At 38.0% G+C, this 22,187-nt stretch overlaps 1 protein-coding gene across 1 annotated transcript in view; it reads left to right on the top strand.

Moving 5' to 3' along the window:
- The first annotated feature begins 312 nt into the window (after positions 1-312).
- The window catches only part of ppil2 (peptidylprolyl isomerase (cyclophilin)-like 2), a 42,790-nt gene continuing 20,915 nt past the window's right edge, over positions 313-22,187 (top strand). Inside the window, exons 1-12 of the mRNA XM_034299201.2 lie at positions 313-479; positions 694-743; positions 833-878; positions 3,254-3,316; positions 4,182-4,233; positions 11,579-11,630; positions 11,717-11,808; positions 11,894-11,983; positions 13,758-13,833; positions 15,161-15,321; positions 18,906-18,981; positions 20,174-20,280. Of these exons, the coding sequence (XP_034155092.1) occupies positions 448-479; positions 694-743; positions 833-878; positions 3,254-3,316; positions 4,182-4,233; positions 11,579-11,630; positions 11,717-11,808; positions 11,894-11,983; positions 13,758-13,833; positions 15,161-15,321; positions 18,906-18,981; positions 20,174-20,280 (897 nt within the window). The 5' untranslated portion in view covers positions 313-447. The remainder of the gene's footprint in view (positions 480-693; positions 744-832; positions 879-3,253; positions 3,317-4,181; positions 4,234-11,578; positions 11,631-11,716; positions 11,809-11,893; positions 11,984-13,757; positions 13,834-15,160; positions 15,322-18,905; positions 18,982-20,173; positions 20,281-22,187) is intronic.

Genomic DNA, 22,187 nt, shown 5'->3' with positions numbered 1-22,187 from the left:
TAAAATCCCTGCCATGACAAACATTATTTCCTTTGTGAACATGTACTTTATTTGTCTGGTGACTATAATTTTGTCTGTGTTTTATTTACAGTCATTTTGGTCAATAGTCTCATACTCTGGAACGTCTTTATCGCTTAGCTAATGCTAATTAAACCGTATTTTGACGATTCTGATTAGATATGCAGTCCACTTTTCTTCACGAATGGAAAAAGACAACGTGATGCCACTTTCTTTTTACTTTAACCTCTCTGAAATAAAGGGGGTAAACAAATAAATAAATAAATGGAAAGGGGGACGAAAAACAACACAACGCTGTTCCACACGGACACATTTAACCGTCGAACAGCTTGCAAACTATTAGTTCCGGAAGTGGAGTGTGTTTGACTTTTTTTTTACCCTAAGAAATTGTGCATTTGTTTGTTAGATTTTGAGCATATTGTCCTAAAAATGGGGAAACGACAGCACCAAAAAGATAAGATGTAAGTTCAGATTAACAATCCTGTTTTGCTAATTTATTTACGCGTTTTTTTTTAGCTAACTGCTATTTCGCTAGCTGTGCATTTAAATTTGAATTGGTCAACAATTCAGTAAAACGTAGAACTCTTTTTTAAAAAAAAATACATTAAAGGTAGAATAAATATATTTGAATATGAATGTTACTTGGTTAAGTTACTGGGTTGTTTTTATTCTCAGGTACATCACCTGTGCAGAGTACACTAATTTCTATGGAGGGAAGAAGGCAGGTAAGTGCATGGAAGATGTATCTTTAAAAACAATAACAGTAATCAGGTATGGTTGCTTGAGTCAGTAATTTTCCTGGTTTATTTTACAGAAATTCCCCAGGCCAATTTCAGGAGATTGCCCTTTGACCATTGCAGGTGAGTTTGGTGGTGTGATGAGATTGTTGTTATTGTATTATACAACACTGCTGTTCACAGCTAACATCGAATTTTATTTATGTTATCATATACATAGGATAATAAGTAAATATGTCTTCTAAGATAAGCAGATAAGTCTGGCTCATGGAAAAATACTGAACTTTGAAAAAACATGGCAGATGATTTGATGTCAAATTCTCATTGGAATCTTAAAAAAAGCAGGTTGTCCATGGCTTCCTTAAAAGTCCTGATTTGGCTAAAGGTGCAATAGTCATTTTTGAAATGATTATTATTATTTTAGGTTTTTTTTTTTTTTTTTTTTTTTCAAAATTTACTTGTACAAATAACCTGGAAGATATGTAGAACATACTACATATTTTTTTTAATTTATTTTATTAGTATTATTTTTATTTATTTATTTATTTATTTATTTATAGAGGAAAAAAAACCCACAATGCATTAAGCCGTGGTTATAGCAAAGGTTTAAGTTGCTGAGAGAACTCATTTGGAAATCTCACTTCCAGTCCGGAAGGTTGGTTTGTGTTTGGATGCATCTCCTCTCAGTTATTCTATAGACACTATATGGGCCATGTAAGATCCTAGGGGTGCAGCTTCGTGAACACTGGTGCAAATCATTCAAATATTGGCCCCACTTAACCATTAGTGACCTAAATTTGGGGAGAAAAAAGACTTATCTTACCTAATGCACCTTTTAAGGCCTTATTAATTATTATTTTAATACTAATCTATATTGTATGCTCCATTACCACAGAGAACAAGATTCTCGGTATTTATAATGTGGAGGCCATTTTAGATGATATGTTAAACTTTTTGTTTGTTTGTTTGTTTGTTTACATGATTATGGCGCCTTATGCAATAAAACTGCTAAGACTTGTATATCTGAAATGATGTTTTTTTATATGAAGGATCACATATTAGAGCTCCTTAACATATATAATTAAGAAATGTAATAATTATTGCATGACACGTATATGATAGTTCTCACAAAGCATACATCATAAACTACATAATTCTTCTAGGATCATTTATATGGGAACATTTTCCCCCTTTCTGTTGATATCCTTCTAACATTTGGATGAAGGGTCATGTAGCTTCACTCTTTCACTCTTTTCTCTGTCTACTAGTTTCCTTCTTCAGTTTTTGAGGTGCAGCAGTACAGCGCAAAAACAGAAATGGGGCATCCATTAAAAAAAAAAAACACATGCCACACCGACTGCCATTGCTCGCTGTTAGTACAAGGTGTTAGGGTTGTCATGGCCAGCAATGGTCAAGGCTTCCATTCTTCTTCTTCTTCTTCTTCTTCTTATTATTATTATTATTTATTCTTACTCTAAATACATGGAAATGTCAGTTTTATATTACGTATTTAGGCTTTCACATTTAAAGTGGCATTAAAAATCTTAAAGAAGTATTACATTTAACTTAGACACCCTGCATAAATCTCATACTCAAAATCTTTACATGTACAGAATAAACTATTAACCACAAAACAGATCTGATTTTTTTTTTTTTTTTTTTTTCTGGCAACATTTTGACTGTTATCTTTAAAGGTACTTAAGTAATTAAGGGTCTGTATGCATCAGTCAATAATCAGATTTCTTTCTAAATACATGACCTCTGTTTAAGCCACCCAATAAGAAAAAAATATATATATCCTGTATGTAGTATATGTATTTATCCTATATGTAGCTAAAGAAAGATTAGTGAGCATCTAGATGCAACCTAAACAATACAATATTATATATATTGTATATTGTATTGTCTTTATACAATACAATATACAGTTCTTGATGAAACAGGAATCATGTAGAATTGATTTCATGATCTCTCCCCCCCCCCATGACACTTTGACCACTTTTGGATATTGGATATTAAGGAAAAATAAGTTATTTAGTATAAAACGTAACGGCATGCAGAGAGTGCGGCGTGTACTTTTAAGTCAAAAGGAAATGGCGATATTAACAACTGCTTAAATAATTTGTTGCAACTCAAACGGGACTTGGTTAATGCGCTTCCATGACTCACTTGCCCTATTTGTTTACTTCCTACGTTTAGTCATTGTTTGCTTAGTAATTGAGAATTTAACATTTACAATGCAATATTAAACATTTATTTAAGAAAGTTTTTGTTTCTTCTCACTACAAGTTTCTACTCACTACATTTCACTCGCAGCTTTCCGACGTTGTTTTGCTCTTTTTTCTTTGGGCTTCAGGTGCTTTAGGTCATGTGGTACAACATCATTGGGGAATAGTGGCACTTGATTTTAAGTGACAGTTCTTGAATAAAATTGCATTAAAAAAATGAATCACTATTAACCAGTAATATTAATCATGCTGGTGTTTATGTCCCTGTAGTTTGTCTCTTCAGCCGTTTGAGTATCCGATGTGCACTGAAGAAGGTGTGGTGTTTGACCTCATGTGAGTAAAATTACTTTATTTATAAATTACTACTCTAAACGTGAAGTTGTCAAGCTCTTCATTTAGTTAATATTCTGTTTACTCTAAATGTAGCCAAGACGTGTTCGCCTCCAAAGTTTCTTCTTTTGTACTGGAGCTGTAAGTAGTAATGGAAATAATGGAAGCCTATAGCCACCAGTTTGTGCAAGTAGCACGATCATCATTACACATCACCTCGTCATTACACAACATCTCGAACCGTGTCGGAATTTTTAGTATCTCAGTTTTTAGTATCTTGTTTGTGTTTTTAGAAATGGTTTGACATTGTTAACTATAAAAATGAACAAAAGAATAACAGCCGGTGTGCCATCTTAAATAGATTTTTTTTCTCAGCACAGAGAATGGTGTCACTCCACATCAGCATCAGGAGGCGTGGCTTAAATTTTGAGGGCGGTACTGTACTTTTAAAGAGATTCGAATGAGACCAATATTCTAATTCAATGTAATACAGACTTTTTTTTTTTTTGCTATATATGGTAACATAAATGCTAAACTGGTGGCCTTCAAGCTTCCATTGCTTATATATATATATATATATATATATATATATATATATATATATATATAATGTGTATATATATAATGTATATATATATATATATAATGTATATGTGTGTGTGTAAATAGTGAAAGAAAGGATAGGAAAAATAAGAAGAGGGAGAAATGACACATATGTATGTGTGTGTGTATATATATATATATATATATATGAGAGAGAGAGAGAGAGAGAGAGAGACCGGACCCTTTGGTTCCTGACTTTTCAGACACCCGGGGTGTTTGTCCTGCTCAAACATCAGAAAGTAAATCATGTGCTTTCCCTCTGCAGGAGCATAGTTCCCTGGATTAAGAAGTTTGGAACGAACCCCATCTCAGGAGAGGTATGTTCACAAAAAGTCCATTTCATAACCTCTGATGTAGTAAAATGTCATGAAATGCAGAAGGGAAATGAGATGAAATGAAGCTGTTGAGCCAGGAGAGGGCATCAAAGCTCCACCGAGTGAGCAGCTGGGGACACTGGGGAGGAAGTGAGGTTATGTAACAGGAAGAAGAGTGGTGTGTTTTGAAGCATGGAAGCTTCAGGTGTGCCAGCTGTTGCGCTGTGAACAGCTTCATTCTCTGATCCTGAATTAGGATCTAGTTAACTTAGTCATCTCAGCACATCCTGTTTTCTCCACTGGATCTGTACAGTCACTCAGATTAGTCATGAAGTGACTTTTTTTTTTTTTTTTTTTTTTTTTTTTAGGATTTTCACGTTAACCTTTTTATTCTCTTTTCATTCACAGCATGACAGTAATACATGCGCGCACACACACACACACACACACACACACACACACAGTGAAATGAAGATAATATAAGCCAATTAGATAGATATTAAGTGAAAGAAAGGATAGGAAAAATAATAAGAAGGAGAAAAGACACATTCCGGTTGTATTTACATCAGGTCCTGTAACTATCATTGTATATTATTATTCTGATTAAATGCTATCATATAATTGAATGACTTTTACATTGATATTTTATTATGTAGTAAAACCGGAAAGGTTTTAATTTGTCCTGATGTGTCAGTTGGCTTTGAATCAAAATTCCCTAAAGCCAGGTTGCATATTTCTTAATCTGGATTTTTCACAGGTTTCACAAGATATTTTTAAAATATATATTTGAGCCTAAGCCAACACAACAAAAAATGTTCACTCCAACGTCAGGAGATTGTAAGTTTGAATCCTGACGATGCCAGGGGACGACCTCCCCTGTCAATCACGGCAACACTGGCCAATCGTAGGCTTCTGTGAGCTCATGTATGTGGAAGAGGGTAGATAGCGTTTTTCTCAGAGTGTGTTGCGCTGCCCTGTGATGCAGCATGAGCAGTAGTTTGAAAAGTTGCGGTTGGCTGCTTCACTTTTCGCAGACGAAGCATGTGTTAGCCTTCACCCTCCCCAGCTGTTAGCTGTTTTATGATGAGGGAGAGCTGGCTGGTGGGTGGAAAGTGACAAGTGACCAAATTGGGGTACAATGCAAGAGTACATTATATTTAATTATTAGAGCCATTGGAGGTTTTTATTCCTGAACTTTCCACCCACAAAACTCAAACCTGTTACACTTAAATGAAGATTTGAAACCCTTGGCATCATGTAAGTAGCGCATTTCCTCGTTTTATTAACTCTGCCCTTAGTTAGTTTGAAATTATTTATATTTTTTACCTCGTTTGATCATAGTTACCAATCAGCTAGGTGTATATGTAATAATAACTATAACAATTTTAATAATAGTTACTAATAGTTAATAATAAGTTACTAATAAATTAGTAGTAAGTTAGTAATTATTATTAAATATAATATATAAATTATTATTGTTATTATTATTAAATTGCTAAGCAAGGTTGCTTAAAAGAACCTGTCCAGTGGGCAATCAAAACTAGTTTTAAAGTTTTAATTTAAAATTATAAATTGTAAAGTTTTTCTATTCTTTGCCAAATGTGCTGTAATATTTATAAAATAGCATCATGTAATGCATTTTAATGAAGCAATATTAAATCCATAAGTTTCCCTGAACAAGTCTTTCTGGCAAAGTTTTTAAAGCAGTTTTAAAGTTTAAAGCAGTATAAATTATAGGCATTATCATAGATTTAAAAAAAAAGCCAAGAAAATGGTTAAACCAGTTCACTCACAAACAAGAAGCACATTTTTTTTTTTTACAGTAAAAGTAGTCTGGTATTTTATTTATTATAGTTACAAAGTGTTAAAATGGGACATTGCTGTAATTAATTTGCTGTACAGTGAACCACCGAGTTAGTGCAGAAAACCACAAACCGGGCAGCATTGTTCATAACCACATCAGAGCCCACTTTGAGAAACACATTCAGTGTCAGCTGTACGGTGTTATAGGTACGGAATAAAACACACTGGGGTTTGTTGTTTTAAGAAAATAATCAATGATGGAGTGGTGTGATGTGGCCCGATGTGAAGCAGCGTTACTGTTACCACCCTGAAGTTGATTATTTTACAATGCACCACGTCCTGAAGTGTTCTCTTTCTCTTAAAAGACAGCAATTTGACAACTGTAATGAAAATATAACAACTATTACAATGTTTTAAAATTAATTAAATAACGACACTTCATACTATTAGCCATTTATAGTTACGTTTAACGTCTCAGAAACAAGTTCGATCAGGTTCTCACTTGCATTATAGCAGCTATAAAGGGTCATTTCTTTACCAATCTTTCTCTTCATGCTCTTTTGAAGGTAATGAGATAAAAAAAAACACACAGCTTGTCATGTTACTGAGAAGCCAGAAAGTCCTCCTGTAAAACCTGCCGGAAAACCTACTGTTACAAAGCACTGACACTGGAGACTCCTTCTATAAATGTTAAACAAACTTCTCCTTATAGAAAAGTTCACCATAACAACGATTATATGACTCCGTTAAATAACAACAGGCTTTTTTTAAGTCCTTTTTATTATTAGGCTTAGATTACTCGAATGAGTTGAATGTATTTGAATGAGTGCATTAATATAAACCTATGATTTGAGTGAAACTGTTACACACACACTGGGATTGTGTGTGTGTGTGTGTGTGTGTGTGTGTGTGTGTGTGTGTGTGTGTGTGTCACAGTCTTCTTGTACACAGAGTATGTTTGGGTTCGCCACGTGTTACACATTTGTTTGTGCTGGTCTGGTGTTGCTCTACATGTCTTGGCATGTCTCTCTCTCTCTCTCTCTCTCTGTGTGTGTGTATGAGTGAGAGAGAGTGAGAGAGAGAGAGTGTGTGTGTGCACAAAGCTGGGCTGTCCTGTCAGAAATTTTCCTGATTGATCGGTCTAGTGTTTGAGAGAGAGATTTGAAGAAACAGTCTGGTCTTGTGGACAGGGACATGTCTGGACTTGCCTAACACACAGTATGTTAGCATCAGTAGCAGCTGTGGGAAAACTGCGTGCAGAGATTTATGTGTGTGTGTGTGTGTGTAAGAGTGAAGAGAAACCCTTCCTCACCATCACATTCCTCTTTACTCACACCACACTGCAAACACAACCTCTAAAACTGTCATCTTAAAGGAAAACTCTACCCTGAAACACACTGAATATGTTTATATTGAAATATTTGTAATGTGTTCAGGGATTCCGGTGCTGTTTTGTAGGTTGGTGCTGCATTTCCGTTATTCCAGTAAGAAGTTAGCTGTTGTTTATCTGCATGAACAATGCCATTGAATCAGAGACAAAAATTAAAAGATGGCTCACGTACATGATAACAGTCATGGTTTTCTATTCTTCTGCTTCTTTCCTCACTCACTGTTTTCCAGCATCATATTAATGAAAGCTCCAATGTCGAAGTAGTACAGACTTTAAAGTGAGCGATGGACTCAAACTTCCAGAATGCAGTGCAGCTCTACGACATTACGAGCTACGAGAGTGCAGAGACTCGGATAAGCTTGTTAACGATCTACAAGACGATGAGTGTGATGGTGCTGATGATGGTATTAGCATGAAATTTGATGCTTGGGAAGCTGATCTGTTTGAGCAGAGTGTACAGATGAGGTTGAGTTGAAGCAAGCACTTAATCCCACTGGAACCACTCTCAGCAGATAGCAGATAGGTAAAGTAGGAAACCAGCAGATTCGTACAATAATGCAAAAATACGGCAAGTATTGTAATGATTATATTTGAAGGTAAAATGTATTTATAATGGGCTAGGACAAAACAATGCTGAAACAATAAAGCTTGGCACGTTCAAAAAACCTAAACATTGTGAAATTAGAGACTGGGAACGGCATGCAACAAGTGACATGCAAGACCTCTTGATTATTTTGAGGCAATCATTAGGATTTGGCTTTTTACTGCAATCATCAGAATCTCTGGTTAAGTCGCAGCTCTGAGTCACACACTTAATGAAGTCACACACCGTGTTAAGCACATTGGTGTGATGGTGTGTTATTCTCATGCATGGATTGTCTCAGATGCTCATATCAAGCTAATAAGCTCTCATTTCCCATCTTCCAGTGTGCTCTTATTCCATTTTCCAAACATTACATCACCAGCATTTAAGTGATGTCAGAGGATCCAGTGACGAGTGTTTCATATCTGATGCGATATTGACTCGGATGAGAGCCATACGAAATGTGATTAGCTGGAAATCTATTAGAGGCAGAACGAAGATGGGACGTGACATCATGGCGTCTCCATCCTCATGTTACACTGACATTCTCTGAGCCAAAAAAAAAAAAAAAAAACCTCCTTCTGAACATGATTAGATCACAGCGCTGTAAAATTCTTGAAGGTGTTGATTAATTTTCTATAACAGCAGCTCTGATAGTAGTTCTGCCTGCAAGACAAATCTCAGGTTTATTGTTTCTGTAGCAGCAACTTACACTGGGACTTTATTTAATAAATAAAGAAGTATAATCATTAATATGGTGAAGTGTTTCTGTGAGGAGATTTTTATTTAGCATTTTTGGAAGGAGTCTCCAGTGTTAGCACTCTGTAACAGTCAGATAAAGTAAAGTAAAGCTGTAACTTTAGGTTTTGCACCACTGGAAAGTCTTCATGGTAACATGGTTTTTTTTAACATCAAGATAAAGTGAATGAATATTTATAGCTGCTAAATCTTAAGTGATAACAGGAACTTACTTGTTTTGCGGATGTTCCACAACATTAAATATAACTATAAATGGAAAACAAGTACACCATGATGTTCTTCAGTGAATAAAATGTTGTAATCGTTGGCAAATTTGTAATCGTGTGGCGTAAGAGGAATAAAACACATTGGAATGATCTGTCCACGGAAAATAATTAATTTTCAGGTGCTAACAGTAACTCTGCTTTGCACTGTTGATTAATTTCCTCTCATAACACTCTCCGAGTGTTTTATTCCTTACTTTTGTAAACAGACTCCCCTGTACTGCTGATCTCAGTCATTTTTTTCACAGCTGAAAGTTGAAGCTGTCAGACTGTCACTTGGGTGAGACTCTCACCGTCTCTGCAACACTGCAGCATCCTCGAAATCTTTTCAGCTTAAATATCAGCCCTCACAGAGTCGAGCAGCCGCTTTAATAAGAGGAGACATTAATTAACTGGTAACGCAGAGATCATTAAGCATGCAAATGCACCTTTTTACTCTTCCAAACTCTGCCACAGCGGTATTCATCAACCAGCGCCGAGCTCAAGCTGCCAGACGTGCTAAGCAACGAATCATAGATTGCAGATGCAAGAAATTCGAAGCAGCCTATCTCTGATCTGCATCACTTATCTGGGTAATCCTTTAGGGCTCGCTACAGCAGTATTAAATCATTATCATGATATACATCGCACCCATTATATTCCTCTGAAAATGGCTTTCGGTCTTATGGGCCATGATGCAGCAGCAGCTGTTAGAGCTAAAAATAAACACTAAACACCTCCATAATTTATAATTATTATGCCAAAACCTAATATAAAGCTTTGTGTACATGGTTATTTTCTGGAGCAGGAATAGTTGATCGTCTTTCAAACAGCTACTGAAAACTCTCGTCATGCGCATAACTCTTTTAAAAGTGCTTGGGGTAAGGACTTTTCTTCCTAATTCAGTCTTGGCCAAGTCCCATCCACTAGCCAGCTCTCTTCTTATCATATGACAGCTCCCAGCACAGGAGGGAGAAGGGTAACACATGCTGCCTCCGAGGTACGTGAAGCCGTCAACTACACGTTTTTTCTATCTGATGCATCATGGGGCGGTGTAACACACAGAGAAAAGCGCCATCCACCCGTTTCCGCATGCATGAGCTCACAGATGACCATGATTGCTTAGTGTCGCTGTGATTGTGATTGGTAGAGGGGAGAGAGAGAATTTTGTCCCTCCCACCCAGAAAGCACGACCAGTTTTCGCTTTCTTGGACTCCTGGCCATGGATATCTGTGGCATCATCAGGATACGAACGTGCGATCTCCGGATGATTGTGCCACTTGTGCCACTTTGTCATCTCTTATAAAGTTAGCGACAAAAGATGAGAACGTGTCAACTGTTTCACATTTCAGAAAGCAGTGGGAATGGGGCTTCTGAGTAACGCAACTGAAAAGCGTTCGTCTGATTGTCAGAAGTTGAATCTCGGCGACTCGTGGCCAATCGTGGGCATCTGTGAACTTGTGTATGTGGAAGAGGGTAGATAGCTCTTTCTTCCAAGTGTGTTGCGCTACCCTGTGACGCAGGACGTGTAGCAGTTTGAAAAGATGAGGTTGGCTGGCTTCACATCTTCACGTGTTAGCCCTCACCCTGCCTGATTAGTAGCTCTTGTATGATAGGGGAGAGCTGGTTAACTGGTGGGAAATGACCAAGACCAAATTAGGTGAAAATGGGGATTGTAAAAAAAAAAAAAAAAAAAAAAAAGAAAGTGTCCCATGTATAAATCATACTTGTTTATCTTGTCAAAATCTTGTCAGAGATTTTGCCTGCATACATTTAATGTGCGTTGTGATGTCTGGTATTATCTCAAATGAGACATAATGCAAAACCTCTATCTCCGGAGTGTTCAGCCAAAATTTCGAACTAAAATTCCTTGTTTACGAAGGTCTGGATAAGTGACTACAGTTAACCATGACTGATTATGGTTATAAAGAAGACCATTTAAAGTGTTTGGTTTGTTTCGTAGTAATGCTTCACTTTTGACTAGCACCACAAACTCTGAACAGATGAGATGTCTGTCTGAATTTGACGTCAGGAGAATAAATAAATGCGTACTTCTGTCTGTTTTTGTTAAAACATTCTATTCTTGTCATAAACTTTTCTTTAAAGAAGTCATCTGATGACGCTTCATCAGAAAGAAGCGGCAGCAGGTAAATCTGTGAAAACTCCTGTTTCTGAACAGCTCTAGCCCTGTAGTTAGCCTCTGGTCCTATGAGCTGTCTTCAGCTATACTTACACAAATGGATGTGAAACAGCAACAGAAGATCTGCTACAGAGTCGCTGACCTATATATATTTTTTTGTGGAAACACTTTACTGAGTCTGCATCTGGACAACCCCTCTTGTATAGTATTATACGATTCCCTCCATGCTAGTGATCTAATTAGGATGCAGACGAAATCCAGCGTCAAGGCCAACGTGTGAGCGTACAAACGCAAAAGCTTGTTTAATGAGCTGACACTAATGACAACATTGGTGACTACTCTCGCCTGTTCAGACTGTGTGAACATGAGTACCGAGTGATAATCTGTTTACACACTCTCTCTCTTCACCTCTGCTTCTCTCCTCCTTTTAGAAACTCGAGGCCAAGTCCCTCATCAAGCTCAACTTCAGCAAGAACAGCGAAGGTAGGCTTTATCTTTCCGTCATACATGCAGAGAGAGAGAATATATATTTACAGCTATTTAACAGCCTCTGTTTTTTTTGTGTTCAGGAAAGTACCACTGCCCCGTTCTGTACAGCGTCTTCACTAACAACTCGCACATCGTAGCCAACAAAGTCACCGGCAACGTCTTCTCTTACGAGGTGCGTTAGCGTGACTCTGCAGTAAGGAAATGCGCAGGTCTGTGCGGTGTGTGTGTGTGTGTGATTAATCCTGTGTGTCGTCCAGGCTGTAGAGCAGCTCAACTTCAAGACAAAGAGCTACAAAGATCTGCTGACTGATGAGCCGTTTACTCGCCGGGATATCATCACGTTGCAGGTGGGCATCTGTGTGTGTGTGTGTGTGTGTGTGTGTGCGCGCATTTACGCCATATGTGTATTTAGTAATGGTTATTTTTAGAGAGTGTGTAGTTTTACAGACTGCATGCAGTTGGTGCAATTACAGAGCTGAAATTACAGATCTCAGTTACTTTGACCGTGGCATAGATGTTGGGATTTTCACAGACAACAGCCTCTACAGTTTACACAGAATGGTGTGAAAAACAAAAAACATCCAGTGAGCGACAACTGTGCAGGTGGAAACACCTTCTTGGTGAGAGAGGTCAGAGGAGAATGGCCAGACCGGTTCGAGCTGACAGATAGGCTGCCGTAACTCAAATAACAACTCTTTACAACCGTGGTGAGCAGAAAAGCATCTCAGAATGCACAAAATGTTGAATCTTAAGGTGGATGGACTACAACAGCAGAAGACCACATCGGATTCCATTTGTGTCAGACAAGAACAGGAATCTGAGACTACGAACTTCAGCTGTCCGGTTTTGGTGAACCCGTGCCAGTCGTACCGTCAGATTCCTGTTCTTGGCCGACAGGAGTGGAAGCCGAATTTTTATTCCTGAACTTTTCACCCACAGTCTGGATCTCGGTATCGAGGTCACGGTATGCTCCAGGGCGGGTCATTGTAAATTCAGGAAGGTATCGAAGGGTCATCCTGGTGTTTGGAGAAGAGGAAAGAAGAATGGATTGTGGGTGTTTAGAGAGGGGTTTTGGTGGGATGAAGTGGGGATAAATGGGTTAGAGCTGATGATGTATTGTAGGAGACAGAGTCATGTGAAGCTGAGGTTTGTTAGGACTGAGTGCTGACAGAGAGAGAAGAATGGGATTAGTACTTTGGGGTTAAATAGGATAGGATGCTGAGGTCAGTTAAAATGTTTGGTTGTTATTTTGGTATTGGAAAAAATGTGGGCTTTATTTTGGGACTGGAAAGTATTTCAGGGGGTTTATTCTGGTATTGGAAAAGTGTGTGTGTGTGTGTGTGTGTGTGTGTGTGTGTGTGTGTGTGTGTGTGTGTGTGTGTGTGTGTGTGCAGATCAGTGGAATGATGCCGATGAGTACCCTGCTGGAGTCTTGTTTCACTGTTTGACCTGTTTGGCTCTGATACACTGATTGTTGGGTCACACATTGTGTGTGTGTGTGTGTGTGTGTGTGTGTGTGTGAGAGAGAGAGAGAGAGTGTGAGGACAGGGGTTTGACTATTTGTGTACTTGGATGAATGCCCAAACTGTCCGGTCAGCCATATCACATTCCCATCATACTCATGCCTGTAGCCAAATCTGATTCGTCCCACTGATACCCCTCACTGCCCTTGTGCTACTTTACTGTATGTGTGTGTGTGTGTGTGTGTGTGTGTGTGTGCGCGCGTGCGTGCTCTTAAGCATGTCTGTGCATGTTCATCAGTTGGTAAATATGTAAACGTACATACAGTCCATTTAAAAAAATGTATGAACACCTGATTGTTTTTTTTTGTTTTTTTTTTTTTTTAATGATCTTAAACACATTCGTGTAAAAGCTTCACATTTGATCCCATTTTGTGAATACTACGCCTGTGTATACATTTCTTTTTTTTTCTTTTTCCATAACAAGTAGTTTTTATTTGTAACTAAATAAAAGTGGCTGATCTAGGAATATGTAGAAACATCAACACTTTGGAAGCGTAGCCAAGACGTTGCATTCTGGTTAATTCAAAGAATCTAAACTCTAACAAAATCTATCAAAATCTATAATCTTGGTAACTTTTTTTTTTATGTCATTCTTCAGGACCCAACCAATTTGGATAAATTCAACGTCTCAGATTTTTTCCATGTGAAAAACAACATGAAAGTTTTGGATCCAGGTGAGTTTCTACTTTTTGTTGTGAATCAATAATGCAAGTGACTATTGTGCATTTTATTTATTCGCTTTGTCTGTTTATTGATTAGCTGTCGATTAGTCGATTGAATAAAACTCGTCAGTTTTCACAAGGTAATATCTTCTGCCAAATGTTCCTGTATAATATGTCATAACATGTCCTCCTAGCATTAGTGACTGCAAATACAAAGTAACCTTTATTTATCGAAAGTTCCAATAATAATGCATGATAGTGTGTTTCAATGTTTTGCATTACTTTTAAGAAAATGTTTTGGGTTTTTTTTTCCCCCCCTTCATTAATTTTTATCTTAAATAATCAGGATGTCATTCAGTAACAGACATGATGCTAGAAATATGAAAATCACAACACACTTTTTCATGTTAAGAAATTCTGTGGACATGTGAAATAAACCTGTGATTTGGAGCCTGCACGACTGTCAGAGCTGCTCCACACCTCCTGACCAATCAGAATCGAGAATTCAGCAGCAATGTGGTATAAACATGTAATATTAGTATAGAGCTACGTCAAATTTACTTACGAAATAAGATGGAAAAAGATCGCCACCTTATTTTCATATAGCGTGGTCTTATATCAAGTGTCTTCCTTCTCTTTTAACTCAGAAGTTTGTCAACGATGATAATTTTTCGTTTATGAATGTTACACTGCGCATTACAGTTAATGTTCTGGAACGTCTGCGAAGGATGTTAGTTCCTGTTATCGTATATGTTTTATAAACAGTCGTTCCCTCACCAGCCTCTATGTTCGTCAGCTTGTCATGTGACTGAGAAACCAGAACGTGTGAACAAATCTGTCCTGAAGACTTTTCCTTGTCGGGACACTTACAGTGCTGACACTGGAGACTCCTTCCATAAACGTTAAATAAACATCTCCTAGCAAAGCTTCACCACGTGATGGGTTTATTATTAGGTTTAGATTGTGTGGTCCGCCATGTGGGAGTTGTTACTATGGCAATGATAACGTATTAGAAGGAGCACATTAATATAAAGGTTTGATTTATGCTACGACCGGAACTGCTGACTGTTTTGCTGTTATAGAAAATTAATGCCACATTCTGATTGAAGAATTCAACCATGCTGTGGCGTAAAGGATAAGAATCAACACCACAATGTCATTTAATTATTTTCCTATACCAGAACACCCTTATTCTTTTATTCTTTACGTAGCATTTGTAACAGAACGTCCCGTTCTCGTGATTGTTACTAAGCTGATAGAAATGTTCTGATCAGTTCAGTTTAATGTTAGTTCTGCAGTTTGAGTTCATGCTCAGTTCTTCTGTCTGCTTGTTCTCTAGACGAGGAGAAAGCAAAGCAGGACCCGGCGTATCACCTGAAGAGCACGAACCTGGAGACACGCGAGACTCTGGCCGAGCTCTATAAGGAGTATAAGGGTGATGAGCTGCTGGCTTCTACCATGAAGGAGCCCGAGGCCAAGAAAACCGACAAATTCAATGCGGTGAGTGCACCGAGCAGAAAGCCCTCGAGCAGTCTGTGACTTTTCTCAGGAAATCGATCTTTCATCTCTCTTTCTTTGCTTGTGTATTAGTTTGGGTGAGCGGATGAGAGCTGATTGGCTGAGGGGATGATGTAGGTTTGGGCAGAAAGGTTTGCACAGCTTCAGGGAAGGATGTGGCTATTACATTTTCACATTTTAGATCTAATACAGATATTGGAGTTTTGCCTGATAAACACACACTCAACGGTCTCAGTATCACCAAAGTTTTATAGTCATATCTACAAACATATTTTCATTTATCTGTTTGTTTTTGTTTTATACCTGTTGAATTCTTGATTCTGATTGGTCAGAAGGGACTTGCACAGGGACTTGTACAGCAGACTCTCCACTTACACACATTTATTAAAATCCGTTTAATTGTCGATATGGTGAGGTTTTCTGTGAGGAGATGTTTATTTAACGTTTATGGAAGGAGTCTCCAGTGTCAGAAGAAAAACTAAAGTCGGTAGCATGACAAGCGGCATTTTTTTTTTGACTTATTTACTTCACGCCAGGAAAAAAAGGGAGGCTGATGAGGAGAAAACTTTTGTTTAATTTGGGTTTCATTTTTATTTGCATTTATATTTCTACACCGACATTATATTGCATTACACTTAGACGTCTTTTTGCCTACACTTTATGCATTGCTAATTTGGTAGTTATTTGCACAGTTTGTACAGAATAAAGAATATTTCTACAGTATTAACATTTTTTTTTTTTTTTTTTTTTTTTTTTTTTAGTATTTTATACTAGTACTTCTCTATTTTTTCCCTAGATTTTTTTTAATTGTCTTTGCTGTTTTCTGTTGTCTTGAGCAACTGGAACAAGAACTTCCTTCAGGATCGATAAAGCTTATCGTATTCTTAGTGTATTCTTATTGTAGCGTATTCTTAGCATATTCTTATTATATCGAATCCTTTCGTATAGTTATTGTATCGTATTTTTATTGTATTCTGCTTATTGTAATAACAGGAACTAACTTATTACGTTCCACAACATTAAATGTAACTCCAAAATGATAAAGAATGACATGTCACTCTTTTTTTTTTTTTTTTTTTTTTTTTTTTTTTTGTAAATAAAGAAAAAAAATTGTTAGGATTGGCATATTGTCTTATATAAGGGAATAAAACAGACAGGACGTGCTGTTATAGTAAGATAATTCACTTTGGATTATTAATTAAACCACGTTGTAACAGTAACTCAGACCAGTGACTTGGACTCTCAATTTTTTTTTTTTTTTTTTTTTTTTTTTTTTTAATTTTTAGAGTGGCTTTATTAAGTCCTTTATTCTTTATAACTGACTTGTGATTTGAGTCCAGATTTTACTGTTATACTGTAGTTTTGCACATAGTACCTAATTATACTCTGTACATACACAACCGAGATGAAATAGTACCTTTCTAATAATACGTTTCTAAAGTTGGAAAAGATGTCAGATCAGATACCGATCCAGTGTTCCAGGCCAGTACCAGCCTGATTGCAATAGTCTCTTTCTGAATGGGGCATCTTTACTGTAGGACTGTGTGTTTTACTGAAACTAGTACAGACAATGCTGTTCTGTAAAGAGTGTGTGTGAGTGTGTGTGTGTGTATGTGTGTGCGTTTGCTCTGAGGTGAATCCTGCCTCTTGGACACCGCCACCATCACACAGCAACTGGAGCAGAAGATACCACCTCTCCTAATTTGCAACAAGTCTCACACACACCACACACTCTACCAGGCAATGAGGAGATGACGGCAGCACGAGTGTGACACATCAGTCACTGTGTCATGTCATGTTAAAAGTGACACGGTGAAAAGAACACTGCATTTCAGAAGCGTGACGTGCCCCGAACATGACTCATCGTGAGCCGTACTGCGGAGTGTGTACAGTCTCCGTGCTCTCTGTGTGTGTGCGCGCGTGTATGTGTGTGTGTGTGGGTGCAGTGCATCGGCCTTGCTTCCCTCACTCTTAGATTAGCTCCGGTTCTGGCACATCTGCCTACATTCTTTCAACTAGATTAACTCTGCAAGCTCAGCCTCTTCACCGAGCTGTTGCTTTAATTGGCCGGTTCAGGGGCAGGAATCTCTGGCTTCAGCTCGCTGCTACACAAACGGCTCGGCTTAGATGCCACAATGTGAGCTTTGCCCTCTGAGACGTGGTGCTATAAAAGATCGTAACCTAATATGGAGCATATAATATGTAGCTATTGTGGAAATGAAGTGGAACGAGTGCAGCTACTTTGGTCTCTCAGCGTGTGATGCTCTTCGGGTGGTGAAATGTGCAGCAGTGTGTGTGTGTGTGTGTGTGTGTGTGTGATGGCTCTGTGTCTAACACTCGCTGACAGGCTTGGCTTCGTTACGTCCATCTGCAGTGGAAAAGCAATTCCTAGAACCAAGCAGGTTTCCATGGCACGGGATTTTTCCACAGAACTGGGATGCAGAGAAGAACACACGGCTCTGCTGTTCAGACACAAGAAACATGGACAGATTTTTAACAGGGAAGGAACCATTAAAGCTAAAAGAGGACAGCTTTCACACTCACAGTTGGTTTTCTTTCTTTTTTTTTTTTTTTTTTTTTTTTTTTTTTTTTTTTTTTTGTCCAGTGTTTTATTTTGATGGTTTTTGCAATAACAATAAATGGTTTGAAATGTGGCAATTATATATCGTTGAAGCCATCATTCACAAAAAAAAGTTGTGTATTCAAGGAGCAATAAATGGAAAAAAAATAAAAATAAAAAAATTCATGAAAATTGCCTTGCCTTCTCCAGAGGACCTCACCTCCTCTGCGGAAACCACATACGCCTCATGAATTGGCTTTTTTAAAAAGTTGAGAGAGCGTAGATTTGTCCATAAACACTAAAAGCCCATGTCTCATCTACGCTCACTGACCACTTTAACACCTTCACGCCTGGTCGTTTATGCAGTTACCCGCCAGCCAGTCACGTAGCAGCGGCACAGTGCATAAAATCATGCAGCTACAGCTCAAGCGCTTCAGTTAACATTCACGTCAGACATCAGAATGGGGAAAAAATGTGATCTCTGAGATGTGGTATGGTTTTTAGTGCTAGACAGGCAGGTTTTAGATAATTGTGGGATTTTCACACGTGGTGGGAAAAACAAAAAACATCCGGCGAGCGGCAGATGAGAGAGGACAAAGGAGAATGACAAGACTGGTTCAGACTGACAACTCAAATAACCACTCTTTACAGCCATGCTGAGCAGAAAAGCATCTCACAACATGTGGAACCTTGAGGCAGATGGGCTACAACAGTAGAAGACCACACTGGGTTTCACTCCTTTCAGCCAAGAGCAGGAATCTGAAGCTGCAGAGGGGAAAAGGCTCACCCAAACTGGACTGTCGAAGACTGGAAATGAGATTGCACATTAGGGAATCCGAATTTCTGCAAAGCTGCTCAAAACTGAATTGTTTTTGTGTAGTAATGTTAAGAACATCCCATACACTTCCATTCCTGCTGTTAGACTCTTTAAAAGGAAATATTAAAAGTGTAATGTGTAATGAGAGTGTAATTTGTGTGTGTGTGTGTGTGTGTGTGTGTGTTTTAGGCTCATTACTCCACAGGTCGAGTGTCTGCCTCCTTCACCTCCACTGCTATGACTCCAGCCACCATACATGAAGCAGGTACGATGCTCACACACTAAATACTCCTTTTCCTCCTATCTTTATGCAGTTATATATTAATATTTCTGAAGAAAAACTGCTCACATTTATTCGGAGGGTATTTATCCAAATTTGTGTTGCAAAAATCACATCCTCAGTAGGAACAAGTTGGGTTTGTCTCCTAAACATCCCAAAATCTTGTGATTTACACAAACCAGCGCCAGAGTCAGAGCCGTTTCATTAAACATAAATGCAAATGTGTTAACAAAATGCTATCCAGTGCACTCAATATTTATAATTTCAAATAAATGTAAAAATGTACAAATGGAGTGTCGCCTCTTATGATAGTGATATCGTGATGATTAATGTCACAGTACGCTTTTCTGAATTATCATGGATATTGCAATATATTTTTATTATTACAGCTGAATAGAAACTGTTTCTTTATTTTGTTAAAATTATATTTTTTTATATATATAAATTGTATTTTTTTTCTAGTAATAGTTTATTTGTTTATTTTTATAAATAAAATGTTTTCAACTTAAATATTTTTTAAATATATATATTTTTAAATTTTATATATTGAATTTTTTTTTTAAAATAATGTAAAATATATTTGTAGCTATTAAATAAAATATCATCAAAAAGTTTTTTTTAAAAAAAATATATATATATTGCTGGTTTCTTCAGAAACCTATATAGCGTTATGCATATCTCGTATTGTGTGTGTTGTTCACATCCCTTTGTGAATCAGGATGATAGTTTTGTCATGTTGCCCATCCCTGTTGTCTAGTGTGCAACACAAAGATGATATATTTTGTAAGAATACTACCATGGTGTGAGATGATTTCCATTTTTTTTTTTTTTTTTTAAATCTACTATAAAATTTTATTACACGTGAGCATTTTTGTAGAGCTGTCATTCTCAATACTATATGATATTATATTATAATTATAAGTTGCCATTATTAATAAGCCATAAAATGTCCTTAAATGTTGTAATAATATTTTGGCCTTGTTCTATCAACAGTCCCATAATGAACCGCTGAGTTTATGCTCAAGGATTCTGTCTGTGTGTGTGTGTGTGTGTGTGTGTGTGTGTGTGTGTGTGTGTGTGTGTGTGTGTGTGTGTGTGTGTGTAAGTGAGCGAGTGTGAGTGAGTTTTCTGCATCTGAAGAATGATAAATTCCTGTTTTTCTCTGGTGTGTGTTCAGACGCTATCGCAGACGACGCAGTGCGCTACCAGTACGTGAAGAAGAAAGGCTACGTCCGCCTCCACACCAACAAAGGAGACCTGAACCTGGAGCTGCACTGTGATAAGGTACACACACACACACACACACACACACAGATGAGACCGTGCACACCTGAGGCGTACACACTGCCTTACGAGACTCTGGGGCTGTTGTATTTTTTCACAGATTGCTTCTGAAATGTAATATTCAGTGAAATATTTACTAATGAAGTCATTTAGCTGAAATGTTCCTCGATCGAGTAACGTTAGGCGTTAAACATTCGAATATGTAACTATTACGACAATTTGGATAGTGCTCAGAGTGTGAAATTGGTTTCGGCAGCTTTACTAGGTTCTCTCTCTCACGCGCACACACACACACACACACACACACACACACACACACACACACACACACACGCAGTTTGTCTCAGTGTAAGCAGGTGAAGGCCTGTAGAAGTCAGTGAGTTTTATTGAGGCATCATCCCTCTTTAAACTCACACAGTGCACACAATCTCTCTGTCTTTCTGTAGCGCGTGCTATCTGGCTCTATCTCTCTATTTGTATGTCTGTCCTATATCCTTCTGTCTGTGTTTCTCTCTTTCTTTCTCTCTTATTGTATCTGTCTCTCTTTCTGTCTTCTTGTATCCTTGGATCTTTTCTTGTATGTCTTAATTGTTCTCTGTGTGAATGTTCTCTCTCTCTGTCTCCTTTTCTGACTGTCTTTCCCTGTCTCTCTCTTTCTACATCTCATTTTGTGTCTCTTTCTCTGTGACTTTCTCTGTCCATCTCTCTCACTGCCTCTCTCTGTCTCTCTTTCTATGTCTCTTTCTCTCTGATTTTGTCTCTTTCACAGTCTTTCTTACCATCACTCTCTGTCTTTTTTTCTGTCTCTTTGTTTGACTGTCTTTCCCTGTCCTTCTCTCTTTCTGTCTCTTTCTCTCTGACTCTCTCTCTCTGTTTTTTCTTTCTCTTACCCTCTCTCTCTCTCTCTCCCTCTGTTTTTCTCTCTGTCTCTCTCCTTGTATCTTTTCTTATATATTTTTGTCTCTCTTACTCGGTGTCCCTCGCGCGCTCTCATGCTCCCTGACCTTATAACTTTTCTTGTATATTGTTCTCGATCTCTTTCCTTCTGCCTCTCTGTGCTCCTTTCTCCTTGTGTCTCCTCTCTCCTTTCCTTGTATCTCTCCCTCTGTCTCTCTCTGTATACGGATCAGTCACACACTGAGTGAACAAGGCCGCGTCTGACTCGGAGAGGCAGAACGCTGGAGGCAGATGTTGTGTAGATTAAATAATTTGTCCTCTAATAACCCCGTTACACTAACAAGGGGGCAGTGCCAGTTTATCACCATGGCAACGTCTTAAACGAGTTACGTTCAGGACCACTATTATCAAGTGGCATGAATGGTACGATTGGTTTTGAAGATTATTGTTGAAATGAAATCATCGCTAAATAATTTTTCATTACAGCTAATTAAACAGGAGCTACATCATTAGTGCTGATGCTAACAAGGCTGCGTCTCACGTTACAGCGTGTGTTCACACAGAGCGCTGGGTCAGGAAGGGCACAGATTAGGGGCAGAAAGTTTGAACCGGGTATTTTGGGTTGTAATATTGCCGGCTGTTTCTGTAGGCACTGTTGTGGTGTGGTTCAATAACGAGGTTATATAGATTTAGTTTAAATTGGTAGCGTTCGTGGTGTTGCTGTCGTAGAAAAATGCAGGGACATGACGGCCATCGGCCACGAATCAGAGAATGAGTTCATGTAACCATTTTGCTCACTCACTGTTATATTTGAACAGAGCTCTGTACAATAGCAACACTACAGATACTTAGTATTCACTGTTGTTTAACTAACTTCCTCGTTTCTAATACTGATTACTTACTGATTATTTACAGTCAGGTCCATAAGTGTTTGTACAGTGACACAATTTTCTTAATTTTGCCACCATCACAATGGATTTGAATCCTTTATTTATAAGTGCTTGTTTGTC

The sequence above is a fragment of the Pangasianodon hypophthalmus genome, chromosome 24, assembly GCF_027358585.1.
Source record: "Pangasianodon hypophthalmus isolate fPanHyp1 chromosome 24, fPanHyp1.pri, whole genome shotgun sequence".
Taxonomy (NCBI): Eukaryota; Metazoa; Chordata; class Actinopteri; order Siluriformes; family Pangasiidae; genus Pangasianodon; species Pangasianodon hypophthalmus.
This window is presented reverse-complemented; position numbering and strand designations above follow the sequence as displayed.